The following is a 17,033-nucleotide window of genomic DNA, read 5'->3' as shown; positions in this document are numbered from 1 at the left end:
GCAATAATAAACTAACGAAGATTTTAAAAGGTAAAATACTGGAGTTATTGTTCACATCAAAACACCGGGACGCTACAGTATGTTAGATATATTTAGCAGTTGTTCCACAGCTTTTCTCTCCATTTTTTAAATACTGTTTTTAGCTAATGCTAGCACCCACAAACATGGCGGATCTCCATAGTGACAGAGACTTTTCCCAAACTCTATTCACCTTATTCCGCCCCGCCCACTTTTGCTTCTTTTTGCCACGGATCGGCGCTTCCATTGTATTGATACTTCCGGTATGACACACCAATAAAGTCACGCCAAAATCAGGTCCTTAGGGATGTTTTGTCACAGCAGATTGTTCAGTAGAAGTGAAAAACGGCACTCGTTAGCATAGGTACCATGAAGCTAGCATATCCTGGCTAGCATTTTTTAAGCATTTATGGGCTGTTGAACCACTTGGCTCCTCTTCATGTCTCTGTATCTTTACTTAGTAGAACAAAAAATATTCATAATGCAGCATTTGTTAAAGGAATAGGCCACCGTTTTTACATACTAAAATATGTTCTTACCTCACTTTAGTCGAGTTAATATATCCCCGTCTGGTCTTTGTCCGTGCGCTCTGCCAGGCAAACGGAGCACATACGCAGCCTCTCCCACATGTCACATAGCTCCAAAAAAGCTCACGATAGAAGCTACCAAGCTCTTCCACGTGTTCCCTATTTAAATAAAGTTACGTGAAGTGTTTTCATGCGAAGTATATTTACACAGAAATGTAACATGTCGATTTTATAAGCAAATAAAAAGGGGTACTATATTGTGAGGCGTAATGATACGAGGAGCAAAACGTCCGCGCAGTAACTCCTAAAGGTTATTGACGGAAGTGAGCGGGGGAAGTCTTTAGGAGTTACTGCGCGGACGCTGTGCTCCTCGTATCATTACGCCTCACAATATAGTCCCCCTTTTTATTTGCTTATAAAATCGACACGTTACATTTCTGTGTAAATATACTTCGCATGAAAACACTTCACGTAACTTTATTTAAATAGGGAACACGTGGAAGAGCTTGGTAGCTTCTATCGTGAGCTTTTTTGAAGCTATGTGACATGTGGGAGAGGCTGCGTATGTGCTCCGTTTGCCTGGCAGAGCGCACCGACAAAGACCAGACGGGGATATATTAACACGTCTAAAGTGAGGTAAGAACATATCTCGGTATGTAAAAACGGTGGCCTATTCCTTTAAAGCAGTACTAAGTAACTGATGCCCCTAGAGGCCATAAGCTCCACTGCAGGTGTCGTAGCATGTTGTGTTTTTTTCCTCATTAATTGTCCGTGAGAGTAAATACTACGCTGACAGAAAAGGTGAAGGGAGAGAGGGATATTGTTTTCACTCAAACTTGGCAGTAAATACTGTTTAAGTGGCGCTAGCCCGCAGTTAGCTTTACCCGTTAGCCTGTTAGCTTCTTCTTCGTGATTCCATTAGTGTGCATTGGGGCCTCCGACTCGGAGGCAGCGAAGTTGCAATTGTGGTTTTCTGGCTAGAGATCTGCCAATCATCTCACTAACACTTTTATTACCCCCAGAGGGACTACGGATTTATTAAGGTAAACAACTTAGTACTGCTTTAAAGAAGTGATGGAGAAATGGGAGAAAGTCACGTTTTTTTCTCTTCTCTATTTTCCCCCTTTGGCTGCTTGAAACATGACCATACATGGGCCTTTGCAAAGATATCGTCTGTATCTATAGACGTGAGGTGGGATTCAAACCAGTCGCACATTTTCCTACGTTTATTACACAGAGTAGAATTCCGATCCAACTTCCTAAAACTAACTAAATGTTATCCATGGTCTAATAGATCTAAATCAAAATTCTATAATGGTCTACTGAGGCGTTTGTAGCCATAAGCAGACAATGGGGCTCCTTTGTAGCATCTTTCAACTGTACGTAATATGCCCACACAGTATGCTTCAGAATCTTCATATTGAGTAGCCCATAATCTCAGATCTAGCTCCATCGAAGCATCCCTTAAGTACCTTTCTTAAGTATTGCTTGAAGATAAACCGCACACCTTAGAGTGGTCTCTTATTAGGACCATTTCTTAACAGTGCAATATTCCTCCTCATTAATCAATATCCTACCATAACATCTCACCTGCCAAATAGATGGATTGTGTTTGCAGCGCCGAAGAGCCTATTAAGGCCAAATAGGTTTTATTCCATTTGAGTGAAATCTTTTTGTTTTTTTGTTTTTTTTTGCTTTAGAAAAGACAGTCTCTCTTGATTTTACGATGAAAAGAGAACATTTGTGTTGGGATAAGTACTCTAAAAATACTTCATCTGATTCACATTCTCCTCTATCACAAAGAATGTAAATGCAATGTGCTCAAGAGCAGAGCCAAAACAATAGAAAGCGTGGCCAAATTCAGCCCGTGACTATTCTGAGCTGTGAACGAGAGCCACAGTGTGTGTAAGCTCCCACCCACTCCAGCAAAGAGCAGCGATATTCACAAAATGTCACTACAAATGACTTTAGTATTTAGTTATAACATATAATTAGCTCTATATGCTTGAATGGAGTACCGTCTTCTCTTATTAGTTCCCTGGGAACAGAACAATCATTTGTAACCTATATCTTATGTATTTAACTGTGTTTTGATGCAGCACATTCAAGGCGTGTGCCGAAACATAGATTGGTCATTAGAGCTGGAGGGAATTCAATTATAGCTGTTGTTTGGTAATTAGACTTATTGATTTCTGACGGGAATAAAAGTTGGTTGGATGAAAACAAGACACAAGATTAAAAACAAAAACAATATCTATTTTAAGCCAAAAGGTGACTTCTCAAGGATACCAAAACATGAGCACATGTGCATTCATTGTATTTAAAAAGGGTTGTACTTTTCCAGTTCTCCCATGTTGGACTTACAGAGCTGGTTAAGATCGATTGTTTTACTTAAATATGCACCAAATTAGTTAAACTATCTCATTCACGGACGTCCTTTCTCCTTTTGGTGGTAGTGTATTACATCACAAAGAAAGAAACATAAAATTACTTTTCTCTCTATACTTTAAAGTCAACTAAAGTTTGCAGATTGTGTTAAAGGTGTTAATAGTAGGACACAAAATGATGGAGAAAAAATCCTTATATATAGATAACTGCTTTTAATATGGCAATAAACATTAAATGCAAGCAAAAATAAGAAGAATTTGTTACAACAAAACCAGGGCCTTTCTGTGTGGTGGAGTTTGCATGTTCCTGTGCCGGGTTCTCCGGTTTCCCCTACCACTAAGAACATGTGCAATAGGCTAGTAAGAATGAAGCCTGTGTGTGAGTGAATGAATGGTGGTGGTCTGAGGGTCCGTTGGTGCAGATGTGTGCAGCTGTGCTTCTGTCAGTCTACCCCAGGGGAAAACATGCGTAGGTACCTTACCACCACCGTGTGTGGACTGAATAAAGAACCAATCCCCTACACTACGTGAAGCGCTTTGGGTGACATGTGTCATGTGATAAGAACCAAACATGCTTCCATTCCATTGTGTTGCTTAATATGCCAATTATAATTTCACTATAAATTATACAGCCCTAAAGCACAGAGAAAAAAAGATCCCATGTTTCCCATAAGCAAGGGAGAATATAGTGCCCCCCATAACCTAATTTTCCTCCACCATTGTCTAAAAATAAGCTGGAGAATAAATTACATACAATTACGCTCTACTAATCAAGAAGAAGTATTTTTAAAGCTTCAGAAATCTGTATTCCCTACAAAAATACTGCAATTGGGATCACCAGTGCCCAAGAGTCTCTGCAGAATTCTGTAGGAAACACTGAGATCCAGAAATGTGACATACAGGTAGTGCTTTTCCCAAATTAGTAATCACATTTGACTGATCGGGTTCATGCAGAAATGTAGAAAGCCTTTGGGAAGCCACTGGGCAACAAGCTGGAGGGCCCGGATCAAAAATCACTTCCCGACGCTTCACCTCCAGCCTCACCCGCTCTTGGACGTCTGAACAGTCATACCTGCGTGCCCCGTACTGATGTGGCTCTTCATGTCGCTCTCGTCCATGCACACGTAGTCGCAGACGCTGCAGCACAGAGAGAACATCCACTGCTCCTTGTCCACATGGAGCGACATGTGGCTGACAAACTGGGCATTCAGCTCCGTCTGGAAACCACACACATGGCAGCTGGACGCACAAGACACAGGAAGAGGAGACAGTGAGACGGACAGACGGACCCAGGCAGCGCTACATTCTGCTGCATAAATTCATGAGTGGCACGCAAACCGAGCGGCATTTCGACAAATCATTACAATTGGAAATGGAGAACAAAGATGATTGAAAAAGCCAGGCGGTGATTTCGTAGTTTCAAGAGTGGAGGAGAGTACGACCAACAACAGAAACGGGAGAACGAACTTTGGTGAACAAAAGATGCTTAGGATTAGGGGTTAATGTACTGTATTGTGCGATTGTGGGTTACTTCAGGTGGTGTTCAGGCTCCTCTGCAGTTCGAGGCTTTGTTTGATTTAGAGCTGACTTTATGTACATGCTGTGTTGTTATTCAAGTCAAACAAAAATGTTAACAGGCACATTGTTGGCACATTTCTGGTTTCCTGCTATCCATGTGCAGGCCGCATATACAGGCTTTGGTCCTGAAGTTAAACCATGAGGATGTTTCTGTTACATTTAATACAGAATATCAAAACGTGTACTAGATTTAACTTAAGTTACTGTATCGAGGTTCTTGTGGTGAGGAATAAGGAAGAATGATCGATTTTACTTTAGTAGCTGCTCACAAAAGTAGTTATTTTGATACGGGGTTCGTACAGACAGTCAAATGTAATGCTTTATAATGCCCAAATACTGTATTTTAATGCCACAAACGCAGAAAAAAATCTGTACTTATTTCAGTCCAACCCCCACCTAAACCGAGCACATTTTCTCCAGTTTGGCTTTACCCAAATCGAAAAGCTTCTTGAAAAAAGTGTCAAAATAGCAACAAAAGAGTAACAGAAGTATGTCTTCGCTTTCAAATAGGCTGAAACCTTTTAGATTTGGGTAAAGCTGAACTGGAGAAAATGCACTTGGACACATTTCATCAAACAGAGGACAGAGAATTGGACAAAACCAACTTTTTTTTTTAGCGATTTCAGCCAAAACTCCATCTGAATATGTTTTAGACCATCATCTTGGTAAGTTAATTTTTCCTAATTTTCCAATGAATTTGGATTCAATGCTGGTTTGAATCGAATTTAATGCTATGATTTAGGCACAATTCAATTAATAACTTTTAATGCCCTGCAGAAATCCTGTGTAAACTCCTTAATTTCCGGACTGTATTGATCTCACAATGGAGCAATTCACTTGTATTGCATCTATCTTTTTTATCTAAATCTTTTCTTTCCTCACATACATAAACAACAGGAACAGAAGATACACACATCCATGATGAATGTTTTGTTCACAGCTGAGACATGTTCCTCCTCATGAGTTCGTACCCACCTGTAGTAGTAGGGGCAGTTCTTGCGCTCGGTGGAGTCCGCTGTGACCGCACTCACAATCTGCTCGGCGTCTGTGCTGACCAGTTTGACAGAGTGGATGGTCAGGTGCTGATTGAGGTTAGCCCTGCACTTGGCGGCGTAAGGACACAGGTGACACTTGTACTTCCTCTCCTCTGAAAAAAGGAAAAAAAAAAAAAAAAGGGAACACACAGTAAGCGCAGGAGCGAGTTGGACAGCGCCTTGGATGGCAGGTACATTGTGGGACACATTTCAGCTAATGTAACAAGACAGTTTGACTAAACCTCACATTAGTTATATAATTTGGCAAGCAAGAACCATCGCTAACTTTGTACATTTTCATATTCTCACGGTTGTTTTTGAAAGTCTGAATGAAATGGCACCTCCTTATTTATTGGAACTGCTGGGGTCCTCATTTCAGCCCAAGAATCTCAAGTTTTTGCCCTTTGTCCCAACCAGCTTACCCTGGCTATTCTCAGGACAAGACTGAAGACTGTTGCGTCTCAATTATGAAATCACTTGCCCTGGCACATTTAGACTTGAATACTTTAATACACTTTTTATTTCCAAATGTTTTTTGCAATAATTTGCAATAAATATTTTCCATTGAACAAACTTTACTCCGTATAGAGCAAGGAAATTAGGAAAGTATTTCTATTGGACATCTCAGACATAATGCTTTGGAATTGTGTTTAAAACCCTCTCAAGTGTGTGGATTGGCTGTGGGTGCAGGTCCCAGGATTTGGCGACTCGGAGAGATTGCTGCTGCTGAAACATTTTATAATGCTCAACAAAAACAGTGGACCAATGAAATATAAGCTTACTGCACACCCTAAAAAACATGTAAAGGAAAAAGACTTTGAATGGTAGTTTGTTCTTTTTACTATATTATAAAACAATAAGTAAATCAATCACGGTAACGTTTTATATTAAGGTGTGCTCATTAAGTATTAATAAGCATTAATAATATGCTTGTAAAGTATTAACACACTGCTTATACATTTATCAACAGACTAATAGGCAATGAATAATACGCTTATTCATAGCCAACCCTTAACCATAACTGTAAAATGATTACTAATGCTTATCAATACTTTATGATCACACCTTAATCCAAAGCAATACCCACACTGTTTCTCTCAGTGCTACATCTATTGCGATATGGGTAATGCGTCAGATAATGTTGCAACAGCGGTAATTTGAAGATACATTGTGTAGTTCAGTTTTTACACTCCAAGTAACCCCAAATTTGCAAACCTATGAACTGTTGTGGCACATCCTGTAAAATGTTTGTTCTGTTGTATAAGTATGGCCGAGTCACTGCACTGATTCTGAAATGTGAGAGTGCAGATGATTTTTCAGAAAGTATTCCCCTAAAACGTTGATTCAAAACACAGCTAAATACTGCAAGATAAGAGGTCATTCAATTAGTTCCAGTCTAATCTGAAATACTTCCAAGTACCCCCTGCTCAGTCCCCGTACCCCTGGTTGGGGAAACTCTGGTGTAGCCCCCTTTCCAAAAAAGCAGCCCGGAAGCCAGCGAAGACTTCCTCAGTCCCAGACACGCATCTTTACATCTGAACGTTTTTTTTTTGTTCATCCCCGGAATTAACCACACAACAACAAATGACTCCCTAGATCTTGTCCCCCCTCTGACACACTTACACGCTCCCCATTTGCCCAAAGGACACGAAGCCAGGCAACCTTTATGTCGCCGGGGAAACCAAAAAGACCATCACAGTGACATATGCCCCTGCTTCTGCTCTCTGTGGTGTGGCCAAGCTGTTCGCGGCCAACACGCTCAGATGGTGTGTGTGCGCGGGGAGGCCGGGCAGCGTGGGTGTGGGTGCGTGAGTGTGTGTGTGTGTGCGCTAAATGTGAGAGCATGTCCAATCGTGTGGGGGCATTTTGTACACGAGTCTCCATTTGTGTGCCCAGTAATTTAGTCTGCTGTCCGGCGCACTCTGCATTAACGTCTAATCTAGTGTTAATTCGCTGTATGCGGCGGTATTAGATGTTAAATAGTAAGCCAATATTACAACAACAGTAAAATGGGGCTTTTCCTAAAAAGGCCAATTATATGATGTGAGAAATTATATTTGAGTTATCGCAACCACAAAAACGGCATTGCCAGATCCTGTCCCAAAACCAAAGCCCTAAAAATGAGTGCTAGCGCTGCCTCCAGTAGTTGAAGCTCAGGTACTGGAGAGTGAAACCTGAGCTTGTGTCTTGATATGCAGCTCAAGGCAAACAGAGTTCATTTGTAGTTGTACGGAGGCTAAACCACCCAGAGCGCCTCCTACAAAACGTGATCTTCAAAGTGTTTGGAGAGACCGCATGCACGTTTAAGCTTGCTTTATCATTCTGCACCACAAGATGGAGCAATGAGTGACTACCTGGACCTGGGCCACTCAACAATGCTCAAAGCGGATACATTTATTATTACCCTAGAAAGCTAAAGCTAAGGAAATGGTCAAATGGTCTAAGTGAGTGGTTCATGAACTTTCTGGAGCCGTGAACCCCCTGAAGCTTTGGGTGATGAGTCGCGTACCCCCTACTTTGAAATGAATGAAAACGCTGGGAATACCACATGTAATATTATGTTCTTTTCCTCCGTTATTACAGTGAGCTCAAGCAGGTTTTCCACATTCATTAATTTTTTGCTCGTCTGGGTGATAGGCTATTAAGAATATGTAAATACTTATTGTGAAAACCAGGTTGTTAGTGTGAATGGGTTAAGCTGAGTGTTTTGCTTTGTCCCAGTGGACCAGGACTCTGCTGTCACTCATTCTGAGCATCAGACTCTGGCCCCGCCCCCTCTGCGTCTCCCTCAGTCGCACTGTCAAACCACCGTTACAGATTCAAATGTGCTGGTTTAAGCTTTTGTTTAAGCGAAGACAATGTATACGCAGGACATTATCATCTTTGCACGTGCCAAAGCACATCAGCTCGTAAAAATTAAATGTTAAATGTTTGTGTCAGACACAAAGGCACGGGTTTAGCGGCAGATGGGGGGACAGCATATACACTTCTCCTTCTCCCCTCGGATCAGAATGAGAGGAAAACTCCTCTTGCAAGTCGACGTCACCATCAGTCAGACGGGGCACAGGCTCCTCTCTCTTTATGACAGATATTACAGAAATTGCAACTTCAGATCAAATGCACTCGGATCCAAAGTGTCTCTTGAAGTTTGGTTCTGGAGTGGACACATTTAGGTCCAGAACAAACTCATCCACGTCTGAATTATAAGACTCTTCCGCCTGTACAAGCGGGTTTCCCGCGCGGTGGTAAACGGGTCAATATTGATAAAATTGTGATAAATGTTTTCTCCAAAATTTCTTTGCATACCCCTGGGGGCATCTTGTGTACCCCCGGGGTACATGTACCACAGTTTGGGAACCCCAGGTCTAAGCAGGAAACTTTGCCCCAAAGCAATTTCTTTAATCTCTTGACCCCCCGCCTTAAATGAGCACATTTTTTTCTTTACTTTGACTATCAAAATCAAAACAGGTGACAAAAAAGCAACAAAAATACTATGAAAAAGGGACAACAAGGCGAGGATATTTGAAGGGTCTTGGCTTTCAAATGAGGCATTACAATGGCCTATAGGCTGTAAGGCTTTTAGATTTGGGTAAAAGTGAACTGGAGAGGCGGGGGTAAGAGGTTAAGGTTCGGCTCATAAATGATAGATTTGCCTATATATATATAACGGTAATGCATATAATCATTATATCATTTGTTTATTTCCTGACAGAAGATAAGGTACGCAGATATTTGCACTTTAATTGTAGCTTTAAACTTCATGTATCATCAACATCTTTTTTTTTAAACTGATAATTCAGTTGTACTTTACTTACTGTGCGATAACAGCCATATTTCCATTTTAGTTCTGGGGAATCCTAACCTATGTAATTGCCATGTTAGTTACCATGCTATTTTCATCCTATTTCCATGTTATTACTGCGCTTAAAAGAGGAAATGCTACCGACCCCTCTTACACATTTTATAACAATTTGTTGGATGTTATACGCTTTTGTTTGACTCAACGGTTCATCGGAATCCCACTGTTTGCCAGGAAGCTCACATATTCACATTTCCCCTTTCATTCATGCCTCTGACAACAGCAATAATTTCTCAAATGTCATGATGACAGTTAATCCCTCGTAAGATCTCTGACTATCATCTGCTCTGTTGTTCTAATAAAGGTGAGGGGTGAAGGAAGGGAACACAGGGGTTTATGTATTTATGCTTTAGTCTAATGATTATTTTTCATTCTTTAAAAACACTATGCTTTTATAGAGGATGTAATGCTCTGTATCCTGGGAATGAAAATGAAATGATTTAGAATATAGGAACTGAATGCACATCACCATGAAAACTGAAAACTGACTGCGACATGATAAACTAGAAAAGAACTCAGAATAAGCCAGTAACAGCGATCAGATCAGTTTGAAAGCACAGAGTAATCAAGTCACCGGGGACAAGTATTGCCGTTATTCGACGCTGTTGACCAAAATCCACCAGAATGACTTGGGTTTGTTTTGCTGCTCTGTCTGCGAGGCATCCTTCTAGCGGGGTAATTAGACGATGCCGTATTCCCACTGAGACTAATCGCGTGGTAATCGCTTTAAAAGAAGGGTAATGCAGTCTAGCCCACCGTCTTTACTTACCGTACGCGGCCTGAATGCGTAACACAGCGGCGGAGAGTCGTACCTGTGTGCAGAGAGAGGTGTCTGGAGAGGGTTTGTTGTCTTCCGAACACTTTGCCGCAGATGGGACAGGGATAGAGCTGCTCGTTCAGCCTCCACTGGGCGATCCCGTTCCCAGGCTCGCCGTTGTCCTTCTCCGAGTCTAAAAAGGGAAGAAAAACAAAACAAAACGCAACTTGTGAGGATGAATCCATATCGCTGTTTGAAAGGGCACAATTAGCAAATTCCATAGGCTGCAATCATTTATGGTGTGCGTCCTACAGATATGACATATGGATCACACACACACACACACGTTTGTAAGGCTATCTTAGTGAGGACACTCATAGACATAATGTATTACCCAGACCCTAACCCTGAACCCTAAGCCCCTAACCCTAATCTTAACCCAATTCTAACCCTAACCCTAAAACCACATCTTGATCAAATAAGTTAGGACCACCCAAAATGTCCTCACTTTGTTGGTTAAAAACTCAAACTGGTCCTCACAATGTCGTAATTACAAAAAAAAAACACACACACAAATAATAACTACACTTCATTTAGCCTTAACCACCGCCTTAACCAAGCATATTTTCTCAAGTTCGGCATTACCCAAATTGAAAAGCTTCTTTAAAAAAGCGGCAAAATAGCAATGACAACAAGACGTAAAGGAGGATGAAAACGCAACGAAAAAAGCACAAAAATGTGTTAAAAAGTTCCCAAAACGTGATAAAAACATAAACAAACAAACAAAAACGCAACAGAAGCGCAACAAAAAGCATAAAAATATGACGACTTAGCTTTCAAATGAGGCATTACACTACAGAGGCTGTAAGCGCCAATCAAGAAGCTTTTAAATTTGAGTAAAGCCGAAATGGAGAAAATGCGCTCGGTTAAGGCGGGGGTTAAGAGGTTAATAAATGATTAATTAACACTTAATTTATCATGAACAATTCATTAGTTAAGTGTGACTAACACTTAATAACAACTTTACTACAGTTAATGTGGAACTCATAATGAATAGTTCTTCACATACATCACTTATTCATTAGGTAGTTATTATGTGTTAGTCACACTTAAAGGTACACTGCGTAACATTTTGGACTATACTGTTGTGGCAAAACAAAACATGCTCCTAATGACACAGAAAATGCTGTTACTGCAGTGTGTAATAAAAGAATGGACTTGGATGAGAAACTAACCTGTTTAAATCCCACATTCTACTGCTTTTTGTCACATCTCCATGGAGACGAGCTGGAGACGTACCCACTCCCAGTAAAGTTTACAGTCATATCTTAGGAGGAGTGAGCCTCATAAATGTTTGTTTCTACATTTATGAGGTATTTTTAAATGATGAAAAACTCTGTCATAAAATAAATGCTTGTATTTCAATTTTATTTATTGGTTAAATTATACGCGGTGTGGCTTTAACTAATGAGTTGTTCATGATTAATTAAGTGTTAACTCATCATTATTAAGGCTAAATAAAGTGTAGTTCTAGTTCTAAAGTGCATTGACAAAATTAAATGTAGGCGGTAACGGTAACCTAGCTTACATTACTTTCGGTCTAGATTTCCGCTCCAGTTGATTTGGTTTCCAGCCAGTGCACCGGAGAGGAGTAAAAAAAATCTCAGACAACACATCCTACATGAGTGTTTAACTGTGAGGTGAGAGCAGCCAGTGGATCTTTGGCTCCAGCTGGAAACAATAGACACTGTGATACACTGTGGGCTAATTTGTTAACCCACAAGACTGAAACCTGTCTGGCAGCGTTTGACAGCTGCTCTGTGTGTAGCCCGGGGGCAGCGTTCGGCGCAAAATACATTCTTAATGTCAACACAAAGTCCTGGTCCTTTGCTCTGAGCCTGCAGCTCTGCATCATCTGACACGGACTCCACTGCTGCAATAATCAGAGGAAAAAAGGAGAAGAGGGTTGTTCGTACGCTTTGATACAACTGGAGGAATTAAGCTTCAATCTGTCCCTGACGAGTGAGCTTAGAGTAACGCACATACGCTCTTCGAACATCCAGGTAGTAGAGAGGGATTGAGGAAAAACACACAGGCACTCCGTCCTCATGCATCAAAGTTCTCTTTTTTCCATTTTCACAATATAGCCTTGTTTTTCAGTCACTGTCATGGGTTTTAGCAGTGTTGCAATGACAATGACAATGACAGAAGAGGTAAAAGTATCAGTAGTAACTATTTTTAATTAACAATGCTACAATTTTGTGCTGTAATGGGCAAGCCATACAGTGATATGAGGAAGTCTGATACAAAAATGTTCAGTTTTTTTTTTTTTATCTTAAAAATATGCTCACAAGCTTATATATAGGCTGCATCAGAGGGCAAAATGAATGGAAATTGCAATAGCAGCTTTTTAGTGTCACAATACTTTTAATATAAAAAAACCCCTGCTATTTTGATGTATTATTGTGGGGTAATCACTGTAGATTTTTTACCAATCAGGTACAAGAAATTGATGCTTTGTAATCCGATTTATAAATGTAAAAAAGTAATTGAAGGGGTTTTGAAGAATCAATTTTTCTCATAACTTCACTGTGATATCAATTATTATTCAAATTTTGGGGCTGGTTATGAAATATACATGGATGTTTGTATAAATAAATATATATTGTTGTCTTATAATGTGGAATAATGTGTATTTGTGGAAGAGACAGTAAGACGTTAGACACTGGGCTGTTCAGGATTAAGAATTGGCCTGGAGCTCCCTCTGTATGCAGCAGTGGGAATGACAATATTAAACAGTGAATTCGAGCTTTCACTTTTCGGCATACTAGCAAAAAAAGTGTTGCGGTAAACTCATTTCTAGATGATCTATGGGCTTTACAAATGTGGAGCCAATATTGCAGTGGTTAAAGTGATAAGATTGAAAAGGGACCATTTAAAAAAGTAAGTATCGAGTTCCTCCCCTCCTGGTTGGACCTGGAGGCCACCTCTAGTTTGCGAAATGAGGAGAGAGAGACGGGCACTTTGAAGCTGCTGCACATGTGGCAGTTCACCTTTTTTCACCCTTTGCTATCTTGTCAAATAAAGCCTGCGGGCCCAAAAAAAAAAAAATCCTTCACAAAAATGAAAATGTGCTGCACAGTTTTGTGTTCAATCTATTGAAAATACAGATTCCTTCGGCAGGTTGATAAGAAACAACCAAATTAAAACAGGATTAATCAAAGCTGCGTGAATGAAGTCAAATATTACTTCAGGTACGTCGTTTTTGGTGAGAGAAAAACATGTTTTAAGGGCGGGGAAAAAAAAAAAGGATTTCGTGTGATATGTCCCCTTTAAAGAAACTTGAGTTGCGGAAAACCTCACCTGACCTCTGAGCGACGTGTGCTTTGATATCCGACTTTGACCTACTCTTCGCGCCGCTTTGCCTCCGACTTCTTGTCTGTTAATACGGGATATCCTACACCTTCTTATGGGGCGTGTAACTCGAGCTCAGCCGATGAAGGAATTAACTTGTCCCGTCTCGCGCGCCGTGCAGGGCTTGGAGGGATGCCCCCGGTCACGCGAGGTGACGCCGTGCCATGACCGCGCCGACACACTGGTGATTAAGCCAATTAGAGCGACGGTGTGGCCCTTGAAGTGGTTAATAGTTTAATTAGTGTTATTAGAGAGGGAGAGAGAGGCCGACAAACAAGGGATGAAGGCCGGACAGGAGCGGGGAGGAAGAGGATCAGCAGCGCCATCACACAAACTCCTACACTCTCACTGACTTGAGAAACACCCTTCTTACATGAGCCCTACTCGCTAAGACCGGTGTTACAATTTGCACTCTGTAGATTTATTTCGATTTTTTTAAGGGCACGCCGAGATCACATGACTTAGAACTCTACGATTAGCACAAATTTTACATTTGCAAATCCCATTTTCAAACACATACATTTGCGACAGGTCCAAGCGCCTCCCCAACTTTCCAAACGCAGTCAGCATTTCAATTTGTGGCAGAGATGAGTTTGCAGGCACGTCTCACAGGTTTCAGTTTGCAGAGTGATAACATAATAGAGGTTGACCGATATATCGGCCGGACGATATTTGGGGTTTTACAATATCGGCTATCGGCTGATCTGGCGCCGGAAAAAACTGATATCTCCGGCACTGAAAGGGATAGGGACTTCCCATTTTTTTGCATTGGAAAGAGCAAAGTCAGGGCTTTAAAACTAGTCCTCCCACAACTCCCTCGGCCCCAGGGGAACAGAAAAAACATCGCAATGAAAATTGGTGAGCTACAAGTTCCTTAAAGCAGTACTAAGTAACTTGTTTACCTTAATAAATCCTTTTCGTAGTTCCTCTGGGAGTAATACGAGTGTTAATGGGATGATTGAGGGGTCTTTCATCGCCCCCTGGCCAGAACAAACACAATTGCAACTTTGCTGCCACCGTGTCGGAGTCACCAATACACACCAATAGAATCGTGAAGAAGACGCTAACAGGCTAATAGGCAGAGCTAACTGGTTAGTGCCACTTGAACAGTATTTACAGCCAAGTTTGAGTGAAAACAATGATTTCCATAGTGTAATTGGATGTACAAAGTATGTGGCCATACCGCCTTTGCTCTGCCCAATCCCGTCAGATCTCAGAAGCTAAGCAGGGAAGGGCCTGGTCGGTACTTGGATGGGAGACCGTTTGGTAACACCAGGAAGCCTAGCGAATGTAGTGAGTGAGTGAGTGAGTGGTGGTGGTCGGAGGGGCCGGTGGCTCAGACTGGTTGCCTCGCTTCCGTCAGTCTACCCCAGGACAGCTGTGGCTACAATACCGAGTATGGAGTGAACGAATAGTGCAATGTAAAGCGTCTTTGAGTGTCCAGAAAAGCGCTTTATAAAACCAATGCATTATTATTTTTACTACTTTCTGTCAGCGTAGTACTTACTCTCACGGACAATTAATGAGTAAACTTAACATGCTACGACACCTGCAGTAAACACAAGTTTCAGTAAACCTCAGTGAATATGCTGCAAAACATTTTGAAGCACAGAACTTGGAGAATTTACTCGTGGACTTCGTGGCTAGTAACAGCATGCTAAAGCTAATGGCGGCATGCTGATGCTAACGGCAACTTATCAAAGTTGGGACAAAAACTATTGAATCACCTAAAGTAATAAAGTAAAATCGGCCACTGCAGGAGTATTTATGTTTTTCCAGGATTAAAGACCAGACATTTGTAAATAAATAAATAAACATTACTCAAAAATATAAATAAATAAATAAAAATAAATAAAAATCCCCCAAAATCGGCATCGGCCTTAGAAAAGCCCATATTGGTCAACCTCTACCACATAATGTTTACTATATTAGCCAAAATCCTTCTAATTGTTTTTAGCATCGGTGCCTGCTCCAGGTTTTACATTCGCTCGTAAGAAGCTGCAGACACCATGTTCCACAACTATTTCTAAGTATACTGCAACGGTGCGAGATGGTTTTCGCTAGAATGGCTCTAAAGCCTGGTCTCATGGCGGGATAATTAGGCCGATTTTAGCCCCCGATATTCCCCTTGCGGCAATCTTAAAGGAATAGGCCACCGTTTTTATATACTAAGATATGTTCTTACCTCACTTTAGTCGAGTTAATATATCCCCGTCTGGTCATTGTCCGCGCGCTCTGTCACGCAAACGGAGCACATACGCAGCCTCTCCCATATGTGACATAGCTCCGAAAAAGCTCACGATAGAAGCTACCAAGCTCTTCCACGTGTTCCCTATTTAAATAAGGTTACGTGAAGTGTTTTCATGCGAAGTATATTTACACAGAAATGTAACGTGTCGATTTTATAAGCAAATAAAAAGGGGGACTATATTGTGAGGCGTAATGATACGAGGAGTAAAACGTCCGCGCAGTAACTCCTAAAGGTTATTGACGGAAGTGAGCGGGGGAAGTCTTTAGGAGTTACTACGCGGACGCTGTGCTCCTCGTATCATTACGCCTCACAATATAGTCCCCCTTTTTATTTGCTTATAAAATCGACACGTTACATTTCTGTGTAAATATACTTCGCATGAAAACACTTCACGTAACTTTATTTAAATAGGGAACACGTGGAAGAGCTTGGTAGCTTCTATCGTGAGCTTTTTCGGAGCTATGTCACATATGGGAGAGGCTGCGTATGTGCTCCGTTTGCGTGACAGAGCGCGCGGACAATGACCAGACGGGGATATATTAACTCGACTAAAGTGAGGTAAGAACATATCTTAGTATATAAAAACGGTGGCCTATTCCTTTAAGGATGCTCCGATTATCGTAATGGCTCTAAAGAGAATCTTATCAGATATTCCTGCCGTGTGAGGTGTGTTAAGACTGCTCTCGTCTGCTCGGAAGGATGTTGGGAAAATTTAATAATAACATTTTTGAAAACCCTCATTGTACTTCAAAAACTCACTCGCACAAAATAAAAAGTCCAAGAGGTTAGTACACAAAAATGGCTATTTGGCTTTTCTGGAGTTTAACTACAACTTAGGGAAGATAACAAAAACAAGTCTTCTGACGGGCTTCAAGTTGAACAAAAAGCCATGCCGTGTTTTCAGACTATTCTTCAAGCAACTTTATAGCAAATGTCATGATAGATAGAGCACCACATTTATCAAGTCAAGGTTGAAAAATAGCTTTCACGATAAGAAATTTTGAATATCCATTATGATTTAGGCTCGTGTTGGGGAAGGAAAAGCCAATGTTTTCAATTGTATTTATATAAAATCCATATCAATAAATAAACGCTTCAAGTTACCGTCTCGACTTAACTTCCCACCTCTCTATGTGACAGACCTATGGCATTAAGAGTGACTGTGTTCTGGTGTAGGTTCATTTAATTTACTCGAAAAGAAATAAAGC

The 17,033-nt window shown here is 41.0% G+C and overlaps 1 protein-coding gene across 4 annotated transcripts in view; it reads right to left on the bottom strand.

Annotated features, from left to right (window-relative positions):
• The window catches only part of znf827 (zinc finger protein 827), a 104,822-nt gene that overhangs the window by 11,856 nt on the left and 75,933 nt on the right, over positions 1 to 17,033 (bottom strand). For all 4 annotated transcript variants that reach the window (XR_013792673.1, XM_079552690.1, XM_079552691.1 and 1 more), the window contains exons 9-11: positions 10,216 to 10,353; positions 5,486 to 5,657; positions 4,005 to 4,171 (exon numbers count right to left, since the gene is read on the bottom strand). Coding sequence is in view for 3 of the 4 variants with exons in the window: in XM_079552690.1 (XP_079408816.1) it covers positions 4,005 to 4,171; positions 5,486 to 5,657; positions 10,216 to 10,353 (477 nt within the window). In the remaining variant the exon portion in view is untranslated. The remainder of the gene's footprint in view (positions 1 to 4,004; positions 4,172 to 5,485; positions 5,658 to 10,215; positions 10,354 to 17,033) is intronic.

This window comes from Gobius niger, assembly GCF_951799975.1.
Source record: "Gobius niger genome assembly, chromosome: 3".
Taxonomy (NCBI): domain Eukaryota; kingdom Metazoa; phylum Chordata; class Actinopteri; order Gobiiformes; family Gobiidae; genus Gobius; species Gobius niger.
The sequence above is the reverse complement of the archived record's forward strand: the minus strand, read 5'-3'. Positions and strand labels throughout refer to the sequence as shown.